This window comes from Balearica regulorum, chromosome Z (genome assembly GCF_011004875.1).
Source record: "Balearica regulorum gibbericeps isolate bBalReg1 chromosome Z, bBalReg1.pri, whole genome shotgun sequence".
NCBI lineage: Eukaryota > Metazoa > Chordata > Aves > Gruiformes > Gruidae > Balearica > Balearica regulorum.
In genome coordinates, this window is record NC_046220.1 from 60,686,516 (window position 1) to 60,703,051 (window position 16,536).

At 43.1% G+C, this 16,536-nt stretch overlaps 1 protein-coding gene across 1 annotated transcript in view; it reads right to left on the reverse strand.

The window, feature by feature from the left end:
- Positions 1-12,678, reverse strand: part of TBCA (tubulin folding cofactor A) — a 36,930-nt gene extending 24,252 nt beyond the window's left edge. The window contains exon 1 of the mRNA XM_075740168.1: positions 12,517-12,678. Within this exon, the coding sequence (XP_075596283.1) occupies positions 12,517-12,569 (53 nt within the window). The 5' untranslated portion in view covers positions 12,570-12,678. The remainder of the gene's footprint in view (positions 1-12,516) is intronic.
- Positions 12,679-16,536: the final 3,858 nt, after the last annotated feature.

A 16,536-nucleotide genomic window follows, 5' to 3' on the forward strand; every position in this document is an offset into this window, starting at 1 on the left:
GGACCCTGAAGCAGAAGCCTACAGCCCCAGAAACAGAGAAAAAATAACCCAAACAAAGTAACAGTATTTTACTAGCTTGCTAGTCTTTCAAAATGAATAAAAAAAAGAAACATAAGATCCAATTGTTCTGGACCTTGTCTCCAGTGCCAGCCAGTAGTCAACTACTAGGGAGAGAGTATAAAGAAACAAATCAAGTCTAATGTGACGTTTCCTGTGGTACACCTGCCTCTAGTTAAGGACTTTTTAACACTGAAGAACAAAACTAAACCGTCAATGTTTAACAGACAACAGGTCAGCTCCTGGCTGTGGTTGCTGCCCTGTTAAAATCCTTTACACGCTTGACTTTCACATCACTTAACAATCAATTCCACAATTTGCGTGTTCTGTGTAAAAATCACAGTTTTACTACTTTAAAGCTCCAGGCTAAACCCAGAAAAGCTCAAAGGGTTTGAGAGAATCTTGAGCTAGAAGAAAAAAAAAAAAGAAGGACCTTAACTACCTTTTCCATACCATTATGACTTACTTCCTCATCTGTTTTCTTCTACTCACTCTCCTCCCCCACTTCAGCTCCCCAAGCTGAAAAGCAAAAAGTAACACAAGATAGTTCAAGACAGGCAAAAAGCTGACCACTGCTAACAGAGGTCTGCTCCCCACCATCACCCCAGCATACATCTCTGCCAGCACTAATGCTCAAACGATCTCTCCATGCACCAATTCACTTCACCAAAACAGCAGGAAATTAACACAGTAAGAAAGAAAGCAAGCTGTCAGTTTTTCTCCTGGGTTAAAAAAATTGAGTGAGCTCAGCAAAAGGTTTGACTAGCATCAGAGAACTGGAGAGGGGGAGTGAGAAATGAGACCTCTGAACTTAGGATGACATTGATTTCTCAAGGGACTTCACTCCTAGTCTGTTTAGGGTGCAGAGTTGCATGTGGTTTAGACTCTTCTAACTTCTGGCTGCTGCTGAAAGAGCCCCAAATTCTCCTCCTTTCTCACTTCCCAAAGGTATATATGATCCTACCCTAATCTTTATACATCAATGTCAGCATCATCTCCTGTAGTTGCACCATGAGCAATAACAAGCAGATCTACTTCTCTGACCATAGGAAGAGCCCACAGTTTATTTGAAGGTTGACAGATGAAGAAAGTATGCACAACATGAAATTTCCGAATGCATATTGAAATTAAGATCCTCTGTAATACATAGACAAAAATTCCACCTTCCTGAGCCACAGTGTCAGGCAGGAACTACTACTGGATGCACAGAATCAAAATGGTAAAATGGTATAAGGACACAGAGCAAGCACACACTACTACTCTTGGTATGTTTCCCCAACCTCCAGCAATTGCCAACAAACCAGGTTCTACATGAGCTAGAATGACACCTATGTGCTTAAGCCACCAGATAAAGACTGCTCTCCAGCAACAGAAAGATCAACACAAGAAACACTTCCCTGGCTGGACTGAGCAAGCTCAGCGGAGCTCTGAAGAAGATGAGAGGGAATTTCTCAATTTTGCTATTGAATAGTTTCACTATTGAAAGGACATGCATCCCTACAAAACTGTTACTTATTAACCATGGTATATGCTAACATGCTATGGATTCAGCCTTAGCGCACAGAAGGCCCAAAGGTGACAACATATATTGACTAGATAATCATAGAAGATTTAATCATAGAATTATTTGGATTGGAAGGGACCTTTGAAGGTCATATAGTCCAACCCCCCTGCAATAAGCAGGGACATCTTCAACCAGATCAGGTTGCTCAGAACCCTGTCCAACCTGACCTTGAATGTTTCCAGGGATGGAGCATTGCCCAGCAGGGTGCAGCAATGCCCTTGATCAGCCGGAGCATGACAGACATCTTTGCAGACGTACCCCTTCTCCAGCTGTGATCTCTCAGCATCCCCATTTTTGTCTTGATACTTGATTTCAGCAGGCTGGGAGACTGTCTCACTCGACTTCTTTTCGTTTCAGTTTTCCTTCCCCCTTGCCACTGCTGCAGCCATTCGGGTGCCAGCCAGGTCTCGCCCCACCTGGCCAGGTGGGTTTTGCACCAGAGGAAATGTTTAACATGATGTTGTTCAGAAACCCATAATGAAATAGCTATGCTAACTTAGAATAAACCTAAAAATCCACGACAGTGCAACAGGTGCTGTACAGGTACAGCTTTTTTCATTATAGTATAATAAATTCCATGTATTAACACTACGCACAATTGTAACACAAGTAATTCAACAACTGCAGTAACACTGGCACTATGCTCATCACTACCTGCAGAGCTTAAAATACCAGGTCCCAAATCTGCAAATTACTTATGCACATTTTTGGGTTCACTAATGCTACATAAACACACACATACATTACAGACTGGGGCCTATGAGGAAAAGTCAAGGAAGGAAGATGAAGAAGGAGGAAATAAATACTTGACATGGTTATCACGAACTGCCATGTTTTCTTAGCCATGAGTGACTACTTCCTGATTTGAACAGGATCTCAAGTTTAAGCATGTGTTTTCTTGATGGTGACACAATCATCCTAAAAGAGAAACCTGCTCTCAAGGTTTCAAGATGTAACCACACAAAAGTAGACATGTAATGTTTAGCCCCTCCTGCATCTACAGCTTACAGAACTAAGTTACCATGACATTTCAGGATAAATTCACAAGCTTGGCTTTTGTCAGGGATTACTACTGTGAAGACAATGAAAATCAGTTAGAGGGCTTCTTTTGAAGTCAGAAAATTATTTCAGGTTAAAAATTACTTGGTTTTAACATTTTTATAGCATCTCTGTTATTAGAGATTTTTCTGGATCTCCAGGGCTTCACGGTCTGTCCTTGCCTCTCAACGGAGTTATTTCCCAGCTCCTGCAATACATTCCTACAGGTTTTTTAAAATCCTTGACATAGCAACAACTAAAGTTCCCCTTTTGCCCCACTGAGAAAGTCTGCCTGACTAGAGCATCCCTGAATACCAGCAGCCAGGGGCATGGAGAGGGGCAAGGGAATGGAAGAATCCAATAGATGCAACCAGGATGGAAGCTCTTAAGTTACGGACTTAGCAGATGATACTGGTTGGAGATGAAGATTTTGCTGGGGTACTGCAAGTAGCAACTTGAATGGTTGGGAGCAAAGAAGAGAAGGGCTACTCCATCAAGAGAGCTGAAAGAGCATTTCTGATGGGCTAAAGACAAAAACTGCAGAGAAGTGAAAAGTTTATCAGCCCATCCTGAAAAGGCCATGGACTGGCAAAAATGCCAGGAAAGAATGGCATGGAATGGAATGGGACAGAAGTTGAAAGTTGTAAATAGTAAGGAACCTGAGAACTTCACTTCTAGAGAAGGAAGAACAAGAAATGGGGTCTCTCTTGTGGCAACAACTGGGGTTAGCACAGATCTCCACTCCAATTCCCCTTCTATAACCCGGTCAGCATCTTCAGTCAAGACCTTTGTTTGGAGAAAAGGCATAGAATCTACTTCCTCTCCCACACCCCAACTGGGGATAACCCATTGGAAGTGTTGCAGTAATGAGCAAAATTAAACAGAACTACAGTCATACTATGTATGTAGGCAACTCAAAATACATCAGGAAAGAGAAATACAGTTTAAAGAAAATATGATGGACCTCCAGATCCTGAATGAGATTTCCACTGATGTGATATATACAATTTAATAACACTTAAAGTCAAGTCAGGATGGATTATAGTTGTTAGTGCAGTTGTAACTCATCTTCTGTATACAAAGCACTACTATAAATTTAACACATTTTTTTAGCTTCTTCATAGATCCACATTCTAATTTAGCACACAGTATGATTACTTGTAACTGGTTTATCCACATAAGTGAATATGTGGCTCCATGCCATGACTAAGAATGCCATGAAAAAAGTACATACAAAACCAAGACAACTGTACTACATGTATCTATAATGGCACCAAATGGGTTGCCAAACAACTGTAACTACTGTATTTCCAAACTTTTGAAAGACTGCTTAAAGAATTCAAGGTCGCAAAGCCATGATTTTGCTTATGTTCTTGCCCAAACAAAAAATACCATTCTTTCCTCCTTAATATAGCATCGCTACCAACACCTAGGGTGATAAACCTGGTGTGCAACAGTTTTGCCAATTAAAACGATGACATCAACAGATTACTATGGTCAGCATGGATACGAACAAGACAGGTTTGCCTCAGGGGCAGAAGGTAATTGTAAACACAAAACAATGAGATGCCAGTATCATGTGTTTCACTAGAGGCTTTTTTTTTTTTTTAGAGGAGGAAATGGGATGGAAGAAGGAATGTGAAGGAGGCAATCTGTTAAAGATCTGACCATTACTAATTGTGAGATAGTTCTAAAATGGAACCAGTGTTTAGGTCTGCAAAGGTATAACAATGAAAGAAAAAACATTTAAAAAACCCAACACCACAAAACAACAACACACTATGCAATTTTCACAGCAACCACTGAGCTCTTCTCACAGCTTTTTAAGATACGTATGGGTACTGTTTGGTATTCCTGAAGTTTTAAAGAAAGCATTCATTGAAAAACACAGGGAAATGCTACTTTCAAACAAGTAGGTTTGTTTCTGGAGACTAGAGTCAACTTGCAATTACCGTTCAACTACTTATCTGGGTTGAAGACCATGTATGCCAAAGATAGTAATTCAGACAGCACTATGTAAATGCATGTGCACTCTTTTCTCAGCTCACATAAAGCAGGTTTTATGTGGGACAGAGACTAAGTCAGTAAGCCTAAAAGACTGAAGTGGCCTTCAAATGCAGGGCCAACTTGGGACCTTCTGTATCTGATCCTGCAGGAGCAGTACAGAAGGTATGTAATACATATCTCAGTAGCTCTGGACTACAACAACCACATTTGGGTAGCAGTGAACCCAAGTTTAAGACTCCAGGACCAAGCTGGTGACAAACCTAGACAACAGATGCACAGTGCTCCTGCACTCTGGGAAGGGTTATTTAATTTGGATAGAGTCAGCTTGTACTCAACAGTGCATGCAGTATACTCACCCTTCTGAATCCCTGAGCTCCTGGATATACAGTATAAATATATTAAATTGCTTTATCATGCTGACTCAGTATAGCTGAGCAGCTCTGCAGATCATTCCTCAATACCTGCATAAGATATTCCAGCCCTTCCCATTAATTGAGCTAACAGTTGTTTCATACAATCTTCTCATTATAATGAGAATAAAGAAAGGAGACATGAGTTTCTTATCAATATATTGATGCTAAGAATCAGAGCTAGTGCCTATGGCTAATGGGAAACAGCAAGAAAGCAACCATGATTCATATGGTGGACGGAAGATTGAGAAAATTTGTGATTTACACCAGAAATAGCAAATTTCTTTGAGTAACTGAGAAACTAAACATTTTTTGTGCTTGAGTTAGCAATAGAATCACCGTACAGCAAAAGGAATGACTGCATTCTCTGCAATACTTCATACTTCAGTTGCACAAAAAGCATCCTGAACTCAACAGTAAAATAATCCAATTCAAAAGAATTGTTTAAATTTATATTTAAAAATAGACCAACTGTTTTGTGTAACTTGCAGAACTTTATGTGCTTGGGGAAAAAAAATAAAAATTATAGTGTAAATTGCTTGGCAATTAGATGATATTTTACAAAGAGAAAAAACAGTATCAACACCAGTGCGAAAGGCAAAAGACCAATCTTAGGAAGATTCCATAGTTTTAGAAAGGTGGTTTTAAAAAAGAGCTGCTTCACAAAAATCAATACACTTTCCCCATAGGTTCATGATGTAAAATTCTATAATAAAGGCTTGTAGATTTGTAATTATGGTATGTCAGCCACATTTAAACAAGAGTGTTAAAAGATTGTTAAAGTTAAACTAACACAATTGCAATGTGAATTGTCTTAGTCTCATTCTAATCTACTGGTGTCACTTCCACTTAATCAGATGGAAACTATGGGCAAATGTCAGTGCTATTTTCACATGACCCAACTTACTTTGTTTGCAGTAGTTTTTAAAATCATTGCCAATCTGAAATGAGAATAAGATATTTTAAAAAGTTTTTTTTCTAATCAATTCCCTCACAATCCAGTAGGTTGTCTGAGTTCAGATTTACTGACAGTAAGGCTATTTTGAAGTGATTAAACCATAAGTATTGCTTGTTAGGACATAAGCCACAAATACAGCAAACATTATTATGCATGCTTATTGAATATACTTTTTTTGAATGACGAACTAAGGAAAGTATGCAATCACCAAGAGCCTGGCTATCAGACTTGTCAAAGAAAGCAAAAGGTTCTCCCAATTCTGAGTTTAAATTTCTTTCACTGATATGCAGCAATGTAAGAAACATGAAGGCAAGTACCCACGACATACAATATGTAGTCTCTTGAGAGGGCCACAGAAAGAATTTATGATATGCTGCTAAAAAAAATAAATCCCAAAGCAGAACAGTTGCTTTGCTCTTAGTTTGAAAAAAGTGATATTAGGTAAATAATGAGAGAAAAGAATGTGCTACCACAGATGATTAAAAAAATGGACAAATGAAATGTGTAAAAAGGTCAATACATCCTAATGGTTCTTGACCCTTATCTTTTTTGATATACTCTTATAGCCTGAACATTGAACATCAGTATTACAGTCTAAATTGAATGCAACTTTTCTAAACTGCAAATGCAGAAAAAAATAAGGAAAATTAATGGAAGTTTTAAGTCAGTCACTTTATGGCATGTTTAATAAGCCTCTATGTGAGTCTTCTCACATACTAGGAATAAATACCTATACAGTTGTTCTTGTCCAAAAGAACACATTGTTAACGTTCTTAAGCTGACTCAAGTCACATGCACACCCACTGTAGCAGAAAGTACATAACTAGGCTTCTAGTTGGAGAAGGAAGGGTGGAGTGGGACAGAGCCATACCTCTTCTTATATCTGCATGCAACTGTCACAGAAGTAGGAGCTGCTGCTGTATCATCTCCCTCACAGGGAGTGTAAGATAAATAACATTCCTTTTCTTCTTTTCAAGTTAACTTCATTTACAGTGTGCCAGCTGCTGCAGAGTAACTGTAGATATGCATGTTATTAACACACAACAAGCACAACCTAAATTTACTTGCCTATTCACACAGCCATTCTTAAGCCATCATGGCCCAACACCAAGTCTTCTCCTGTCAGAAGTGGCAGTTGCTCAGAACATTGCCCACCCATACAGTACCCCTAAAACATACTGCAACTTATTAAGCATTGGTTTTAAGAGGCCACAGGATTGCCATTAGACTCACAAAATAGTTCTCAGGAATAGTCAGACTTTGCCTGGACTCGTCTTTGCCAGCCTAGACGGTTTTTTTACTTAACTGTAAATGCTATTATGACTAAGTGACAATCACCTGCTTTGTTTTAACATTTCATAGAATCATAGAACGGTTCAGGCTGGAAGGGACCTCAAAGATCATCTAGTTCCAACTCCTCTGCCATGGGCAGGGACACCCTCCACTAGACCAGGTTGCCCAGTGCCCCATCCAACCTGCCCTTGAACACCTCCAGGGAGGGGGCACCCACAGCTTCTCTGGGCAACCTCTTCCAGTGCCTCACCAACATCATAGTGAGGGACTTCCTTATATCTAATCTAAATCTACCCTCCTTCAGTTTAAAAACCATTACCCCTTGTCCTGTCACTCCATGCCCTTGTAAACAGTCCCTCTCCAGCTTTCCTGTAGGCCCCTTCAGGTACTGGAAGACTCCAATTAGGTCTCCCCGGAGCCTTCTCTTCTCCAGGCTGAACAACCCCAACTCTCTCAGCCTGTCCTCACAGGAGAGGTGCTCCAGCCCTCTCTCTGATCATCTTTGTGGCCCTCCTCTGGACTCGCTCCAACAGCTCCATGTCTCTCCTGTACTGGGGACCCCAGAGCTGGAGGCAGTACTCCAGGTGCGGTCTCACAAGAGCGGAGTCGAGGGCCAGGATCACCTCCCTCGACCTGCTGGTCACACTTCTTTTGATGCAGCCCAGGACACGGTTGGCTTTCTGGGCTGTGAGCACACACTGCCAGCTCATGTTGAGGTTTTCATCCACCAACACCCCCAAGTCTTTCTCTGCAGGGCTGCTCCCAATGCATTCTCCACCCAGCCTGGAGTTGTGCTTGGGATTGCCCCAACCCATGTGCAGGACCTTGCACTTGGCCTTGTGGAACGTCATGTGGTTTGCACAGGCTCACCTCTCCAGCCTGTCAAGGTCACTCTGGATGGCATCCCTTCCTTCCAGCATGTAGAGGGCACCACATAGCTTGGTATTGTGGGCAAACTTGCTGAGGGTGCACTCGATTCCACCATCCATATCGCCGACAAAGATCTTAAACGGTGCTGATCCCAATACTGACCCCTGAGAAACACCACTCACCACTGGTCTCTACTTGGACATCGGGCCATTGACCACAACTCTTTGAGTGCAACCGTCCAGCCAATTCCTTATCCACTGAGTGGTCCAGCCACCAAGTCCATGTCTTTCCAATTTAGAAACAAGGATGTCCTGTGGGACCGTCTCAAACGCTTTGCACACATCCAGGTAGGTGACATCAGTCACTCTTCCCTTATCCACCAACGCCGTAACCCCGTCATAGAACACCACCAAATTTGTCAGGCACAATTTGCCCTTAGTGAAGCCGTGTTGGCTGTCACCAATCACCTCCTTATTTTCCATGTGCCTGAGCATAGTTTCCAGGAGGAACTGCTCCACGATCTTGCCAGGTACGGAGGTGAGACTGACCGGCCTGTAGTTCCCTGGGTCTTCCTTTTTTCCCTTCTTAAAAATGGGGGTTATGTCTCCCCTTTTCCTGTCAGTGGGAACTTCTCCAGACTGCCAGGACTTCTCAGATATGACGGAGAGTGGGCTGGCAAATCCCTCAGGACTTGCGCATGGATCTCACCAGGTCCCATGGACTTGTGCACCTTCAGGTTCCTTGTATGGTCTTGAACCTGATCTTCTCTTACAGTGGGCAGTTCTTCTTTCTCCCAGCCCCCGCCTTTGCCTTCTGTGACTTGGGTGGTAAAGACTGAGGCAAAAGAGTTGCTGAGTACCTCAGCCTTCTCCATATCCTGGGTAACCAGGTCACCTGTTTCATTCCAGAGGGGACCCACAGTTTCCCTCATCTTCCTTTTATCACTGACATACCTATAGAAACTTTTCTTATTGTCTTTGACATCCCTGGCCAGATTTAATTCTATCAGGGCTTTGCTTTCCTAACCTGATCCCTGGCTGCTTGGATACAGTTCCTCTGTATTCCTCCCAGGCTACCTGCCCTTGCTTCCACCCCTTCTGTGTTTGAGTTTGTCCAGGAGCTCCTTATTCATCCATGCCGGCCTCTAGGCGTTTCTGCCCTATTTCCTCTTTGCTGGGATGCATCACTCCTGAGCTTGGAGGAGGTGACACTTGAAGACTAACCAGCTTTCTTGGGCCCCTCTTCCTTCCAGGGCTTTGTCCCATGGTACTCTACCAAGCAGGTCCCTGAAAAGGCCAAAGGCTGCTCTCCTGAAGTGCAGGGTAGTGAACCTGGCGTGCATCGTCCTCACTGCCCTAAGGATCTTGAACCCCATCATTTCACGGTGACTGCAGCCAAGGCTGCCCTTGAGCTTCACACTCCCCATCAGCGTTTCCTTGTGGTGAGTCCAGCATGGCACCTCTCTTCGTTGGCTCCTCTATCACTCGGAGAAGTCTCATCAACACATTCCAGGAACCTCCTGGATTTGTTATGCCCTACTGTGTTGTCCCTCCAACAGACACTGGGGTGGCTGAGGTCCCCCATGAGGACCAGGGCTTGTGAACATGAGGCTGCTCCTACCTGTCTATAGAGGGCCTAATTTGCTCAGTCTTCCTGGTCGGGTCGCCTGTTGCTCAGCTTTGCACAATCATGTGATATAGTGGTATCACATTGATTCTTGTTACTAACAAAAATGAGCTATCTCTGACTTAAAATTAAAAAAGCAGCATAAAAGATCAAATCTGATGAGAGCAGGAGCATGGGATGATAGCAGAGCCCTGGAAAACACAGGCACAAGAAGATGATGAAATGGTCCAGCACTATAAACAACTCACCAATAGTCAAATATTGGCCAAAGGAATGCAACCCTGAGAGATGGTTAAAACCAGTTTTAGCATAACAAAGAAAACTATTCAACACATGTAAAACACACCATATGCAGTAAATTCAGATAAAATGTGGAGTGCAAAACAATGAAGAAAAACTAAGATGTGGAATTTTTATATGCTTTTCTATATGCAGACTCTGAGAAGTACAAAACAATCAACATCATGCTCCTCTCAACAGAGGATTTGTGATGCTGATGACTTGTTTGAATGTCTCCTTCCCACTACCAAATTGAGCCAGCGGCCCTAGGATGCAGCGGGCCAGCAAAAAGGTGAGCATAACATCAGGGAAAGGGTGCTATTAAAAACAAAGTAGAAACATTAGAAACTTTGTATATGTTAACTTTGACTGTATATAATTTGAACTGTGTTAGTATCATTATAGTATCATTGTAAGTGAAATAATATACAGTCAGAATTTAAGCAACCTACCCTGTAATTGGATGTAACAAGCTTGTAACAAAATCAAAACCAGCATCCATGGATTTTCATAAATCAAGTGAAGAAACAGAAGAGCCACACTAAGCAGTAAAGAAATTGCTCACACAGGACAACAAACAATACTAAATTTTAATCTCTTGTTCTCAGCTCTCTCAGACTCTCTTAAACTGCAGCTGCAGAGAAATGGAGAAAAAGAACACGCAAGCTAATCTCAGAGCTAGAAGCACTATGTACAGTGGCATAACAGACACTGAGCTAGCTTTACATGCAGCTGTCTGCATAACCATGCTGGCATCATTGGGCCACTTCCAGGTCCAAGAGGACAAGGCCACATGGTACAGCATTCAGGCCTGCACCAGCTCCACTGGGGTCTCCACACAGTTGTTTATTGTCTAGTAAAGACCTTCCCCACACTGTTTCCAAATCTACAAACATGAGAAAAAAGCTTGTTCAGGTAACTTTTGTGATGATTTATCACTAAGTAATGGTCACTTGAAATGCTATTCAGTATTACCACACAGCTCTCTCAGCAAAACTATCAAACAGCAGCAATAAGCCAGTAGTGAAACTTCTCCAAATTACAAATTCTACAAAAGTAAAATTGTCTGAGATACAACAGCTTTCCCAGAAGTCTCTAGACAAATAATTTATACTTTTACCTAACAAAAAGACTACACAGACTGAAAAAATGTTAACCTAAATAATTCTAGTTTCCCCACACCTCAGAATACTTTGTCTATAAAAACCAACACAATACACCATCCACTTAAAAATGCACAGAGGGCTTTTACAATGGTCCTGTCCAGCAAAGCCAATAACTGTAACTAAGGCCGTGAAAGGGACCCAAAGCAAAAGGCAGTCACCAAGCCACTCAATAAGACCACACTAAAGCTTTCTACCTTAAAAATAACACACAAGTTCATGATTTGCATGCCCTACTTAGTAGTGACAGGAAACAGGACCTTAGAATCATATAATCAGTTTCTTGCGTGTGGCAGTACTTGAGCACTGCTCCCCATTTGGAGCCTAGGAACTCAAAAGTGCATAAATAGGGTGATAAATCTGTATCCATTTTACTTTTCTAGTCTTCAAGTCCAAACTTTCAAAGCTAGTAAGATATTAGAAAGTGTGTCCATCTTACTGTTAATCTTTTACTAACTGAAATTAGGTAAGTCGTAATAACAAGTTGATTGTACGAACTGGACTATTTAACATCCTGATCTGGCACACATACCAATTACTGTCTCTACACGAGCCACAGCAGTCTCTGTAGAGTGTAGCCTTAATAAACCCCACTGTCAACAAATTGTAAAAACAAGGCTTTGATGTTAAATGTCATGAGAGATTCAGCCAGATAAACTACAACTTTTCTTAAAAATTAAGATTGTGTAAAAACTAGGCAATATCAAGACTCAGGTGATGAATTTACCATCGTTTTTGCAGTGTGAACTTTCGAATCAGAAATAACCCATTTAACAGTTGTTTTGATAAAACAGTCAAGACTTCATGTCTCGGTGAGGTATCCGTTGAGACTGCCCTGTACGCTGACAGGGCAGCGTGACTTCCCTTGGTTCTCAAAATCACTAGGGAAACAGAACAAAATCCACGCTTAATTGTCATCGCGGGGAAGAAAGGCCTGTTCCTGACGACAGTGTGCCAGGGGAAGAAGCCGGCAGCCATGGCAGAGCTTGTGCCAGGGCCGACCGTCGGCACACCCCGGCGGCCCCACCCAGCACAACACCACCACCACCACCACCACCAGCAGCTCCCCGGCCCCGCAGCAGGCACGGCCGGCCACGCACGGAGCTCCCGCAGCAGGGCCGAGCCCGCTCTCCGCTCGCCCCCGCGGGACCGCCCTCGGCCTCCCCCAACGGCTCCCAACGGCCAAGGCGCGACCTGACTCCCCGGGCGGCGGGGGCCGCGGCGCCCTCCCCTCATCCCGCTCGCACTCACCGCCTCACGACGCCCGTCTTGATCTTGATCTGCCTCAAACGCGGGTCGGCCATGGCGGGGCTAGCGGGGAAGCGGCGGGGGCCGGGCCGAGCCGCAGCGGCGCAGGTGCGGAAGGTTCGGAAGGGACGGCGCAGCGCAGTGACTGCGCAGATCACCCCCGCGCATGCGCCAAACCGCCAGCCGGGGCCGAGACTCCCCGCTGCCCCGCCCGGTGAGGCGTCCGGGCTCTGAGGGGGCGCCGTCCCCATAGCGGCCAGCTGGGCCCGGCCGGACCGGGCCGCGCGGCCCTCGAGCACCTGAGTGTCATTCACCATTTGTTCGTAAGCATAAATGCAAGAAAAGTGCGAATCCACCCTTAGATGCAGCAGTAGGAGTTATTGTGAGGTAGTGTGCCTGGTGCTGTGATGGTGCCCGGGGGTGGGGTGTGACTGGTACCCCCTGCTCCCCACCCCAGGTAAGGTGGTTAGCATAACTAACGCCTTTTTATAGGGCAAGCAGCCATTCTCTGGGACAGAGCGGGTCATGTATTCGTTCCCTTTCCTCTCGTTATCAGGCCCTGAAGGTCCTGTGCACCAAGTGGAGGAACCAAACAGATTTCTTCTTCCTCTCTCTACGGGCCTCAAGGTTCCTGGGCACAAGGCTGATTACTCCCTTCCTTTCCAGCCCTGAATGTCCCAGGCACCCGGCCAACCCGGTGGTGGTGATGACCCCATCGCAGAACAGGGAAGCGTAACAGCCCCCCAGAGTGCTGTCAGTAAACCAACAGCTGTAAGTCCTAAGGGGGAACTTGGACCAGAACTGCTGCTGGACAGTGAGACCCAGGACCCCCCTGTGGCTAGGGATGCCTCCACCATCATCTGCATCCTCCAAGGACTGAGGGAGTGACTCCTCTTATATGTGAGTCTAGATTATCATTGTTATATAGATACAGCAAGCCATGTACTAAGATTTGACATGATCTGCAGAGGGTCCAGGTGATTAGAAACCGTAAGTTTTGTGTTATAAAATTCTGTATTACACTACTTATAAATTGTACTACACTGACGCTGCTTGTAGAAATCCTGTGTCATTGTAATCATAAATTCTGTGCTACACCTATCATAAAATCCTGTTAAGAAAATAAAGCTTTAATTGTAACCACAACTTAGTGCCATCATCATTCTGTCAAGGATCTAAAAGAATCTGTCTGTCCTCTTAGTGTCAGGTGACTGGTAGAAACAAATGAAGAGGGAACATTAGCACTGGCAGTTCAGTCCTAGAGTTATAAATGACTGATGGTTCAAGGGCTGTTTTCCTTCATGATTATACTTTGTTGAGGCTAACCATTTAAGGGGGCAGATTCTAGAAAAAAAACACCTTTGGGTCTGTGTCTGAAAGAACTTCCCTGAATGAGCATTTAGATTAATAAGAAAGAAAAAAAAAGAGCTTCATTGAATAAATAAGAAAGGTAAATAAAGTTTTAGTGGAGTACAGTTCAGTAAGGTCTGCAGAGGTCTTCTCCCCCCCCCATCCTTTCGTCCTGTATTAGTCATTTGCCCTGACTCTTGTCACTGACAGTGACTGGTATCTCTTCAGAAAAGCTGGCTGCGAGGGAGGATATCATGTTGCTTTTGGTGATATGCCAGTTAGAGTTCAGTAGCTATCAGCCATGGGAGTGTGGCTGGCACCATCGGGCCACGTTCAGATATGGCACAGGGAGGGCCAAGATTGCTGAAGTCTACGGCGTTGCATCTTATCCACAGAGGATAATGAATGTGACCCCTGTTACAGAGCCCAGCAAGCTTCCCAGGGGACACAGCCTCGACTTGGGAGGTTGTCTCTGCCATAAGACACAGTTCTCAAAATCAACAGCCTGTACAACCCCATGAATGACTATGACCTAGAGAGAGGTTCACAGGTGTATTTTGTATTCAATATGCAAACCTGCCATCACCCATGCAGGAGGAGGAGGAAAGAAAGCAGCATTCTGTCAGGTGTAAGGGAAAATGCAGCCTCTTACTTTGTGAGAAACTCAAATCTTACTAATCTGGCTTTAGAAAGTTGTATCAAGTTATGCTGAGGCTGAAGGTGTTCTCTAAACAATTCAACAGCAAGGTGATTTCCACTCACATTACATACGCTTTGAAAACCCAGACTGCTGCAAGGAAAGCTGCATTACCACCGTGCACTGACACAGCAATTATTTTTTCAAAAATAGTCTTCCATGTCATTTCTGTATTTGACATAGTTGTTCTTTAAGTGAGAAGGCCAACAACAAACAGCAGTGCAAAAATAAAAATTGCCTAGAAGCAGCAATACTAAGAAAAGTAACTCATGTTTCCAAGTGCTACGAATGTTTCATTTCTAGTTCTGAAGCATTAACTTGCATCACTGACAGTGTTTAGGCTCAGCTACTGAATTTTAGAAGTAGAATGTAATTGTTTTCTTACAGCTAATTCAGATAACTAAATGGATGATAATGTACCAAATCTGAGTTCATATTTAAGCACATAAGATGATAACTTGAAAAAAATGTTACTGGTGGATGCTGAAATGTATTGTAAAATGTGTCTAAAAGCATGATCTACTGTATTATTAATACATGTTTTTATTAGTACCTGCAAATTACAAATTAACATTTTTTTAAAATAGTGATTTTTTTTTCTAGGGAGCTGGATACCTGGTTATCCAGGAAAGTAGGTAAAAAGCATTCCAGGACAGATACCCCTTCGCCCCCCTGAATTCCTTTGAAAAAATTTCTAGCCTAATCAGTCATAGATACGTTTCCATGTGAATTACTGATTTTACACCAGAGTTGAATACACTTTGTTATGAAGATTGTGAATCCTATTGTACCTTTTGGGTGGTACAGAAACTGTTGATTCTTCAATGAATTTTGGCAGCATTCTGCTTGTGTTGCATCTGGTTGAAGGTTTTTCATCAGATCTATTAACGCGAGGTCATTATGTGCAGACTGTTGCATAGAGGCAGGTGCCTAAACATAATCTTCTGATGCTCTAGCTATGCTGACATATGGAACAAGTCATTCTGTACATGGGACCCTTACGTGTATCTTTACATGTTCTTCTGTATTGCTCCCTCCCAGCACCTCACATGTAAAGCTGCAGCTGCTGTGAATATGACTTCCTCTCCTCTGACCAGTGTCAGCTGGTCATCTCAGCTTTCATTTGGCTCTGCATAAGGAATACTTCCAAGGCAGTTTGTTACATATTTTGCACAAATTTACTTGGGATTAATTGTCACTGCCAATGTACTATGCCTTCTGTCTAAAAAGTCCAGCTAAACCTTGCTTATTTCTTCTGGATAAGAGCACATGTAGTGATTACTGCTCATTCCCATTTCACTTAAGAATGAAGGACTGGAAGCAGCTAATCAGCCTGATGAGTTCTGCACACATAAATAACTATGTAATAGATGTTTAATCCAAAATGTTCACGGTGCACCCAATTCGCATGCATGGGAGCACACCAGGCTGCAAAGCACTTCCTACAACTTGTAACATTCTCTGTGAAAGACCAGCTTAAGAAGTTAATGCTGCACATATAACTGGGGGGTGGGCCGTGAGGCAAGACATCTCGTGGTCTTGCAGAGCATCAACTTTGGGTGGTGAGAAATTGTGCTGTTCATCTCTTGTTTTGTATATTGTCATTATCCTTTTTGTTGTTTTTTGTTTTGTCCTATTAAATTTTCTTTATCTCAACCCATGAGTTTCTTTTCCGTTTCCATTTTCAATTCTCTCCCCCATCCCACTTGGGAGGGCTGTGTGGTTGGTTTAGCTGCCTGCTGGGTTAAACCACAACAGTTATACTGCGAGTTCATTTGTGCTATAAAGCCAACATGTTTGTCAGCTGATATAGTTCAAACTAGATGTATTGTTCCACTTCCACCTATGCTGCTGAGGTCTGAGAGTGTCTTGCAGAAGGACGTGCAGTGAGCTCTAAAGTCCATTAAACCCCAGTGGCAGTTTTCATCATCTCGTCCATTACACGTTGATTTAGACAACTTGAAAAACACATGAGC